This window comes from Drosophila mojavensis, unplaced genomic scaffold (assembly GCF_018153725.1).
Source record: "Drosophila mojavensis isolate 15081-1352.22 unplaced genomic scaffold, ASM1815372v1 contig_136, whole genome shotgun sequence".
Lineage (NCBI taxonomy): Eukaryota > Metazoa > Arthropoda > Insecta > Diptera > Drosophilidae > Drosophila > Drosophila mojavensis.
This window is the reverse complement of record NW_025318667.1, coordinates 6,662,828-6,673,697: the sequence shown is the minus strand read 5'-3', so window position 1 is coordinate 6,673,697 and position 10,870 is coordinate 6,662,828. Positions and strand designations below refer to the sequence as shown.

The 10,870-nt window shown below is 38.7% G+C and overlaps 3 protein-coding genes across 6 annotated transcripts in view; 1 reads left to right on the top strand and 2 right to left on the bottom strand.

Moving 5' to 3' along the window:
* The window catches only part of LOC6586084 (cAMP-specific 3',5'-cyclic phosphodiesterase), a 234,428-nt gene that overhangs the window by 143,141 nt on the left and 80,417 nt on the right, over positions 1-10,870 (bottom strand). The window lies entirely within an intron of this gene.
* LOC122757875 (basic salivary proline-rich protein 1) lies at positions 5,028-6,953 on the bottom strand. Of its 2 annotated transcripts, XM_044011478.1 has the most exons (3): positions 6,348-6,953; positions 5,387-6,305; positions 5,028-5,315 (listed from the first exon to the last, which is right to left on the bottom strand). In XM_044011478.1, coding segments are annotated over exons 1-3 (1,497 nt in total). In that variant the 5' UTR covers positions 6,924-6,953; the 3' UTR covers positions 5,028-5,313. The 2 variants fall into 2 exon arrangements, with proteins under 2 accessions (XP_043867413.1, XP_043867414.1); XM_044011479.1 differs by lacking the exon at positions 5,028-5,315 and having other exon boundaries at positions 6,096-6,305; positions 6,348-6,934.
* Positions 7,276-8,373, top strand: LOC122757876 (pre-intermoult gene 1 protein). The gene is made up of 2 exons (XM_044011480.1): positions 7,276-7,382; positions 7,530-8,373. Exon 2 carries the CDS (start codon positions 7,718-7,720, stop codon positions 8,267-8,269), a length of 552 nt encoding a protein of 183 aa, XP_043867415.1. The 5' UTR covers positions 7,276-7,382; positions 7,530-7,717; the 3' UTR covers positions 8,270-8,373.

Here is a 10,870-nt window from a genome sequence, read left to right as displayed (position 1 = left end):
AACAAATGTTACACTTGTGAGTTTTCATTGCGGCGGCAACAGGGCACAGGTTAACCTTGGACTGAGCTCGCCCCCAACTGCATTTGGCGAGGCAGCGAGAGGCAGAGTGGCGGAGAGAGGGAGAGTGAAGAGAGAATAGAGAGAGAGAAGCAGTGGCACTGCTAGTAGAACCAATCAACTAGCTAATCTTTAGCTCAATGTACATATCATCGATTCAGCTCCTGAGCTCCTTAACAGGGAGAACATTTTTATAAACACAATTTCACAATTTTATGCAAAACTTCTTCACAAGCATGCAGCTTTTCTCTAATACTTTATCAATTCTTTATCAACAAGCTTAAAACTATGTACACATGATAATCAAATGCTTAAATTTAATAAAAGTTTAAAATAATCGGCATTCTGTATTTATGTAATAAGACTAACCAACCGCGCTCTCAGTTACGAGCTTCAAGTCAAGCTCAATAATTAGTAAAGCACAGCTGATATATTTAGATATATCCATATATTTAAATGTGTAATCAAAGTGCTTAATATCTAATGGCCAGTAATTTGAAAAGGGAAATATATGGAAAGCTATATATATATATATATATATATATATATATATTACACATCTATACATATGTCAAGATACATGATAAACTTTCTCGAGGCAGTAAGGCATCATGGTTATGCAATCTTTACAGGATGGCAGCACCCAGCAAGAGTTTCAGAACCACGTTGAAAAGGCAAGATGTAAACGCTGCTGTTTAAATGTCGACGCTACTATTTAAAGTTGCCATAAGTTGCTTGAGTGTAACTCAATCATTAATTTTTCAATACTCAATTGCTTCAAACTCACACATTATACACACAACAATAGTTACACATATATTACATGGATGCTAAATCTCCATCAGTTATTTAACATTCGCAACATCTGTTGCAATCCTATTCACTCATTTCATCTTTTTTTTTTTTTTTGAGGTGGTGCAGCTTCTGCTTCGATATATTCTTTTGCTTCCCAGTCGCACCGCCCACACATGGCGCTTTAGGTAGAAGAAAAACTCACAGTGGACCTGCTCTGGAGAATACGCTGGCTGCTGCATCATTAGCGTTTTGTGTTGGTCAGAAATTCGCGCACGATGTGTGAGCCGGGGAATAGACAAAAATCGAAGAGGAGTCCAAAGAGGAAAAAATCCAGGCCAAGCGGCTTTTACAGCTCGATTGAGCACTCAAAAGGGCTGAACTTGTTGGACAAATGTAGATGTGCGACACGAGTGGCAACATAATGCCACAAAAGATTAGACAATCAAAAGTCCAAAATGGAGTAAAATGGAGGAAATTGAACAGTCGCAGGATATGTGTAAGATGTGGCTATAGCAATGGCTATATGAATACGAAACTATATTAATGATATGATAATGAATGTAAAAGTATTTATGGTCTTTACTTCTTGTTTAAAAAAATGCCATAAAATGGAATTTAGTTTACCTTAAATAGTATATTTTATATATAGAAAAGATGTAAAGTATGTTGACATGAGAATAAATCGAATGACTGTTATCGATATATAACTTAGTCTCGATTACACAATTTTATAATATATCTTTCTGACTGGTATATATTTGATGTATATTCATAATATTTTATATGTATTTTATAAATAATAACAAAGCACTCATTGTTTTCGCAAAGAGCATTTATCGATTATTGCATGCTTAATCAAAGTGAATACATTGTCTAAAACGCTGCACAGTCTGAGAGACAAAGTAATTATATTAGGCCACAAAATGTTGATTTTCCCGCTAGCAGTTCAGACTAGAATATCTAAGAGCTAAATTAGTTAAGTTGCAGACAGTGCAGGGGCAGGCTGGCCAACGCCAGTTGCTCTATGCAGTTATCGATGGAGCAACGCACTAGTTAGACATGCATGAGTCTAGTGCAACCGCCGCATGCCGGCGTGGATTGACAGCAAATTGATTGAACATGCTGCCAGCTACCCTTTGGCTGAACGGACGGAGATCACAAATTCAACTGCAGGCACGAGTGGGACAGCGGGCTCAGCATGCTGCCGAGCTTGTTCCCCAATTAGGCCATAATGAACTTAGCGAGTCTATTAGTCGGTTCAGTCCATTCAAAATTGTTCTGTGCAGCGCGGCAGAGGCGCAAAAGCTTATCAAACTAACTTTATACTTACAGTTGAAGTGCATTAACGTGAAAGAAACTTACCTGCGAAAGAGAAGAGAAAAGAGAGAGAGGGAAAATCATGGATTACTATATGCATAGTTATGGTAAAGCAACGGCTTCAGTTTCAGCTTCAGCAAAAGCTGATGTTATTTAATTTAAAAAATATATATTGCAACGAACTCTATCAGATGTTTGGTCAACAGCGAAATAAAGTCGTTTTTATTATTCAATTTAATATCAAGAAGCGATGCAATGCGAATCCCTGACTCTATTTACCATACATACGTACGATAAACAAATACAAAGCTGAATGTATATGAGGATATATGTATATATATGAAAGTGTGGGTGTGTAAATGCAGGGCACTTTTTTTTGTTTGGCTTCCAGCTCGTAAATCCCGTCCTAGCTACAGTTAGAGCCATATATGGTTGTAAAATAACTTATACGCGCTGTGGTCAGGCCGCACCATGACATCGTGGTGAAAGCTGTGCTGCGTGAGCTTTTCAACTTGCTCTTGCATATTTGTGGCGCCATGCTGAAAGCTTATGAAAGCTGATGTGAACAGCTCGGGAGCTTACAAAGCTTTCCCCTTTCAACTAATTATAGAATATTTAGATTTCTACTAAAGCTGTAAATATGCAAAGTTTTACAAAAAGCTTTCTATTGGTCCAAGTAAAAAGTTCTTGAACTTTACGTATATTTTATTGAATTTTAAATTTGTTGACATTTTTATTGACAACAGAAAGCTTAGTCCAATAAAAGCTTTGAGAACGCGGGTATTCAAAAAATTCTTTGTGGTAAGTACCTTAAAAATTTAAATATGATATTAACTAATTATCATTATTATTTTAATTGGTAACTATTAAAAATATGTTGGGCTTCCTGTTAAGATCGAAGACAAGATATTTCTTAACTATAAGAAGCAGTAATTGAGTATTACATACATATAATAATAATGTATAATAATATATTGGAGCTATCATCCAGCATTTTATAAATTCAGATATCAGAGAAGGACTTGAAGGAATGATGTCAATATTCTGTGATTCTCGCTTATGGTAAATATGTTTTAACTTTAATTGCTTATTGATTTGAACCGCTACATTCAAAGTAAAAGATTTGTTCGATGATTTATATCTGCTATAGCTTTAGAAGTTACAGCTCCCAGCTCCAGATGGTTATTAGTTCTGCTCAGGAATTCCTACTAAATCCTGACCTAGCAGTTCCATTATTCATATTTCATTCAATATTTCAGAGTCATTTCACTTAATAAAACAGTTTAAAAACTTAAAAAAAAAATAAGATAAAAAAATAAAAAATAAATCATTCATGCATATGAATGCGCGTAATAAATTTAACAGAAATATCCTGACTTAATTGATTAATTAATCTTCGCTCCCTATCATTCACTCACTCAATATCTCTCTCTCTCTGCCTCTGTTGCCTCTCTGCCACTCTCCCTGCTTTGATGTTGTTTGTTTAATTAATATTACTCACTTAAAGCATTTCACTTATTTAATTGTATGTCTTCTTCTTATTGAGTTGTTGTTGCTGCCAGTGGGCTCAGAAAATGTTTTTCCTGTGCGCTTTTATTGATTAAATGCAAGAGTTATTTTCGCCCCTTTTGAAGGCGCTGCTATAAATAAGAGGCAAATTCTCTCGGATTATGGCACGACTTGTCCAGCACCACGCACGCACACACACACACACACACACACACACACACACACACACACACACACACACACACACACACACACACACACACACACACATACACTGACACACACACGCCCACATTTACTAAAGTTCAATGACTAGCAATAACGAAGCGTCATTCAAGCGTGAATTATTGTCAAGGACCCCAAATGGGCTGAGGAAAACGCTGTCAGGATGATTGCCGCAGAGATGTTATGGCTATGCCTGGTGGCAGCAGGGAGTTTCGGATAGCCGGCAGGCCGGCAGCGCAGCTTAGCGGAAATGTGACAAAAGTGCTTCAGCAAAGGGTTCGACTTAGGTGGTTGAATGCCAGGACGGCAACTGGCAACCAACCAATGCCAGCTACTGCGTGCGACCCACTGCGTGGAGAGCAACAGTTGATTGCCATCAATGGGAATTATGTAAATCAAATTGTCCACGCATTACTTAGAGTGCATATTGTCGGGGCGACGTCTCCAATTGGGTGTGAAAATTGATTGAATTCGCTGCCGCCATATGAGCAGCCAGATAGTTCCACTTGCCCAAGCCGCAAAAACAAAGTATTAAGCATAAAAGCCAATGAAACAACAACTAGAACGCTTTTTCGAGGCGCCAAAAAGGAAAGCATATAAGAATGTTCTAGCTGGGCCCGTCCGACTAGAAAATACCCTGCATCCTGCAATAAACGATTATTTCAATAATTTTTCATTGATAGCTTTGCTATAGATGGTTTTACTTGTGGATCAAACGAAATTAAATGATCGATTTTGATCGATAAGAAGATGGGATGAGTTATCGAAAATGGACGGTGGACAGATAGCCAAACGGCCCGACGGACAAGTCCTTATCGCCTCACCATTTTCTACCTGTTACATTCATTTCTACAAAACCACTATATTCTGTTTTGTCAATCGAAATGGATTTAGGGTATAAAATCTTGATTATAATTGTAAGTATATTAAGGCTGAGTGCGTGTATTCTGTCCCGTGTGCTAAAATGTTTTAAGACGACACGTTAACATAGTCTTAACAGCGATATTTATCGACTATGTAGGAATATGTATTTTTGCCTTTAGGATATCGATTTAGGTACATAGTCAATCGAGATCTATTTTAAACAAAGTTAAGGATCAATTATTTTCGAAAACTCAATCTGCTGATTTTTGCAATTATTGTTTAATATTTAATTAGGTATGTATGTGTGAAAGCCTATCTGGCAATTATGAATTTCTAATAAGTGCGATTATAATATAATGAAAATAATAAAGGCAACAAAGCTATAATTAATTAAAGATTGAAATCAAAAGTTCTTTTCAGTGGGTCTTCATCAATTTCCGGAGAGTTCGCATGGTTCAACAAAGTCGCAGGCAGGGACATTTACAGTCTTTGTCATTTCTTTTTGGAATCCGACGTCGCCGAATTAGTAGAGTCCTCCTCTTGGGTCTCTGCGGTAGATTAGGAATTCTAATTTTTTGTGGCAAACGAGGGATCTTACATTTGATGGGTACTCTCTTACAATTTCGTCTACAGGGCTTCGGGCCAGGCTTTTTCGGTGGAACGGGATTCTTCTTTGGTGGATTACAAGGCTTCTTTGGTGGAACGGGATTCTTCTTTGGTGGATTACAAGGCTTCTTTGGTGGAACGGGATTCTTCTTTGGTGGATTACAAGGCTTCTTTGGTGGAACGGGATTCTTCTTTGGTGGATTACAAGGCTTCTTTGGTGGACCTGGAGGTTTCTTTGGTGGATTACAAGGCTTCTTTGGTGGACCTGGAGGTTTCTTTGGTGGATTACAAGGCTTCTTTGGTGGACCTGGAGGTTGTCTTGGTGGATTACAAGGCTTCTTTGGTGGACCTGGAGGTTTTCCTGGTGGAAGACAAGGCTTCTTTGGTGGACCTGGAGGTTTTATTGGTGGATTACAAGGCTTCTTTGGTGGACCTGGAGGTTTCTTTGGTGGATTACAAGGCTTCTTTGGTGGACCTGGAGGTTTTCTTGGTGGATTACAAGGCTTCTTTGGTGGCCCTGGAGGTTTTCTTGGTGGATTACAAGGCTTCTTTGGTGGACCTGGAGGTTTTCTTGGTGGATTACAAGGCTTCTTTGGTGGCCCTGGAGGTTTTCTTGGTGGATTACAAGGCTTCTTTGGTGGACCTGGAGGTTTTCTTGGTGGAATACAAGGCTTCTTTGGTGGACCTGGAGGTTTTCTTGGTGGATTACAAGGCTTCTTTGGTGGACCTGGAGGTTTTCTTGGTGGATTACAAGGCTTCTTTGGTGGACCTGGAGGTTTTCCTGGTGGAATGCAAGGTTTCTTGGTTGTAACGCAGGGCTTCCTAGTCGTTACGCATGGCTTTCTTGTTGTAACGCAAGGTCTTCTTGTTGTAACGCAAGATTTCCTTGTAGTAACGCAAGGTTTCTTCGTTGTCGTTGTGGAACGCTTCGTTGTTGTTGTGGGTCGCTTCGTTGTCGTTGTGGGTCGCTTCGTTGTCGTTGTGGAACGCTTCGTTGTCGTTGTGGGACGCTTCGTTGTCGTTGTGGGTCGCTTCGTTGTTGTTGTGGGACAAGTCGTTGTTGTAGTGGGACAAGTCGTTGTTGTTGTGGGTCGCTTCGTTGTCGTTGTGGGTCGCTTCCTTGTTGTAGTGGGACAAGTCGTTGTTGTAGTGGGACAAGTCGTTGTTGTTGTGGGTCGCTTCGTTGTTGTTGTGGGACAAGTCGTTGTTGTTGTGGGACAAGTCGTTGTTGTTGTGGGACACGTCGTTGTCGTTGTGGGACACGTTGTCGTCGTTATGGGACACGTCGGTGTCGTTGTGGGACACGTTCTTGTTGTTGTGGGACACGTCGGTGTCGTTGTGGGACATGTTCTTGTTGTTGTGGGACACGTTCTTGTTGTTGTGGGACACGTTGGTGTCGTTGTGGGACATGTTCTTGTTGTTGTGGGACACGTCGGTGTCGTTGTGGGACACTCCACTTTTGTCGACATGCACCAGCATTTATCTTCGCCACTACTTGGCCCAAGGACCAAAAGTAGAGCTGTCAAGCCCAATAGCCAGGAGATACGCATTGCAGAACTGCTAAGGTAACTCTTGCTCGTGTTTGGCAGATGCAACTGTTATATAGCAGATAAACGCAGGGGAGCTGCCAATTGGGGCATTTCGAGTTTGGGAGTATGTTCGCGCAACTATAGATAGATGAGCGGTCCGTTCCACATTTCGATCAGTCGGCGAAGGGTATTTTGGGTTTGCTACGGTAGACCTAAAGGGTATAATGCCCATTTGTTGCCTTTCCAGGCAGTGACCCGTCCATAGTCTGTTTCCATTTTTAGATCTCAGTATTTTCGGTAGTTTACTTAATGGCATATGGTGATAAGGTTGTAAACAATGCAATTACAGTATGTCAGCGTCCGCAAATGATTCGAATAACAATTTATTTTATAAAATTGGTTAACAAGCCTCAGCTGCTACAGCTACAATTATAATTGGTCAATATACGATGTGCAAAGCAGGCCAATGATTGACAGAAAGTAAGCTAATTTTGTACATCAGAAACCAACTGAAGAAGGTCTTGGAAGACAAACGAACTTTCTCTAGTTTCGACCACGATCGAAACAGCGTAATCTCATTTATTTCTTATTTTTTATTTATTTGATTTTTTTTTTGTTGGTTTGTAGTGTCATTCAAACAGAATTATTTGTATTACAACATAAATTATCGAGTGATGGAGGTTATCCGAAGCTAATCTCAAAAACAATTGTTCTATCGACTTTTTTCAATATCACAAGTTGAGTAAATATAGGCTCCATGGTTTCAAATATAGATGACTATATAAGTAGCTAACGGCTTATGTAATCTCAACAATATGAGTTTAGCATTCAGTATGAAGTGCCACTGGCTGTTCTTGCTCCTGGGCCTCTGCCTAGTGGCGTCTTTTGCGTCCGCACAGACCGACAATAGCGTCGAGGACTTGGATACCGGTGGAGACATGGACAGTGACACCGCTCCCGATGCAGATGTTGATGGGACGGACACCGATAACGAAGTGGATAAGATCAAAGATACCAAAAATGATAGGAACGCCAAGCCAAGCCCCGTTCTCAGCCCCGATTTAGGTGCCGACTTAGGCACCGACAGCGATTCTGACATTGAGGCATTGATAGCCATGGAAACGGATCCACTGAATATCCCAACTCCCTTGCGCTGGAAACCCAATCGCAGGCCCAACAGGCGCAGACAAAACGGCCAAAGGCGCCGGAATAGGCGCAATCCAAACAGGCGCAATTCAAACAGGCGCAATTCAAACAGGCTCAACAGGCGAAATAACAACAGGCGAAGGAATATGAGACGTAGCAATTTCAGACGCCGTTTCAACAAGAATGGGCGTTCCCGACTAAGGTATAGAAATCGCGGTTAAGTTGCGCAAACACTCCAAGTGCTGGATTATACGTCATGATCAAGTCCTCGTGCATTGTTATTAACTATTTCGATTATTTGATAAATAAAAACATTTCAACCAAATTTAATAAGCACAATGTATTTGCTATTAACATAGGCATGTTCCAAGAGAGCTACTGTAGAAATCTACATAGCCTATGTAACAATATTGTCCAATTTATGTTCCATAATTCATGATTTTATTGATCGATCACAATATTAATAAGCGCCGAGTTTGTAGATCAGCAACCCAGAATATGGTATATATAGTTTTTTTTTTCTGGAAACTACGCATAGACGATCTCTATTGCTCTATAAGCAATAGAGACAGAGTCAGAGACCTGTCAAATGTTGTCTAATGTAAAGATGTGTTTATAGAGATGCATACATATCTCATAAATACTTCTCGAAATTCGATTTGTGCATTTCTAAGCTCCACATTTTTGTTTATTGCGTCGCCAAGTTGACACAGCTTGGTAAAAATTATATGGGTGGGAACTATAGGGAATTTGTACATCTGTTTCTAATTAGTTTAAACACTTAAGAGTTATATCTGCGCAGTTTGATGTGAGCAGAAATAATTTTTAATCTAACCTCGAACTAGTCAATTGGTACTGCCCTCATGAAATTATTATTATTATATAAATGATTCTAGATAATAGAATTATTTTAATTTATTTATTATTTCACATTATTTAGGCTTATGCTGTGGTATAAGTTTCTTTATTTTATTATTAGATAAAGTATTTACAGATTTTCTTAACTTAATTTAAATGGAGTTAGTAGCTATGGAAGACATAGAGCACAGAATATAGGAAGAAAGAGTTATATGAATGGAACTATTTTATATTATGTTTAAGGAGAAGATAATTTAAAAGCCTAATAGCTGCGTAATGAGTATATGGGATAGAAATATTGAATTTGTCTCTCTCTTTTTTGGCACATGTATCAATTCGCACAGCTGGTAGAGCCATACACTTGTATGTACTTAAATTATGGATTTGAAAGACCATTGTTATGTCCCAAGTTGAGTAAATAGAGGTTCTTCGATTTGACAAATTCAAATTGAAATTCAAATTTTTGTTGACTATAAAAGACACTGGTAGCTATTGCCAATTTATCAAATTGAATTTGACATTCTAAAGCGAAAGAGATAATGAAGTTCAATACGCGTTTCCTTCTCCTGGCCTGTCTCTGCCTGTGGGTCTCCCTGGCGGCAGCACAGGACGACTATGTAGACGACTATGTAGACTACTATGCAGACGATTATGTTGAGGACACGAATGCAGACGGCGCCGTGGACAACCCTGATGACGGATCCGACGGCACCGAAGTGGTCGACGACTCTGGCAACGATGATGAAGCAGACGTTGATGAGGAAGTGCCCGCCCCAGCTCCTGGCGTGGTAACACCCAGCCGTAAGCCCCGCACTCGCAATCCCAACAAGCGTCGCCCAAATGGTAACGGACGCAACAATGGCAACAAGCGTAACGTCAATGGCAACAAGCGAAACAAAAACAACAACAAGCGGAAAAACAATAAAAAGCACAACAACAAAAACAACAAGAATAACAACAACAATAACAACAAGCGCAATAAGCGAAATCCGAAAGCCGCCAGAGGTTAAATGTAACAAAAATCCTAAAAATGCTGATAATGATTTGGAATTCTAATTAATGATGTATCATCTACTCTTTTTTTTTGCTACTATAAACTACCCTGAATAAAAGCGTTGATTGAAGAACCATAACTAAAACTTTATATTCATCTCCAATTATCACAGTTTCTTAGCTGCCAAACTAATTTATCAGCATCAGTATCAGAAGATCAGCAACAATGTGACTAAGGGCTAGTTCAGACTGTGAGAAAATATGGCCCTCGGCTGTAGTTAATAATTGGGATAGCAATGGCTGATCAACAGAGTAAACCCAATTGGGGAATCGCAACAAATTACGAACTGCCCCTGATAACAAAGCATTGACTGATATGTCGATGCAGTAATATACGGATTTGACATGGCAGCCTGCTCGGAAGATGCTTACTCTCCGAGAGGGATTGAACAGATTAGGATTTGTCAACCAAAACCAAAATGAAAAACTTTTGGCTTTATACTTTCATTATTTGTAGGATGTTCTGATTGTGGGTGGATAAGAAATACAAATAAAATAATAATAATTTAAATCAAATAAAATACTTAAATAAAAATAAATATATATATTTAAAAAAAAAATAATAATAATAATAAAACATCTATCGAACAAGAAATTGAAAAATAAAAAATTTAAATAAAACAAATCGAAACTATATTTATTTATTATTTTTGAAATTAAAAATAAATTTTAAAATTAAAATTAAAAAAAAAAAATTTAAATAAGCTTATAATAAGAAATGAATTTCTGTGGACATTGTCAGACTCAGTGTTTTTAAAATTTGTAAGTATTTGTCAAACACAACAAGTGCAAAATTCATATAATATTACTAGGTAAGGCAATGGAAGATATCGAGCACAGAATATGGAAGGAAAGTGTTATATGGATGGAACTATTACAAATTGACTTTAACGAGGGGATCAATTAATAGC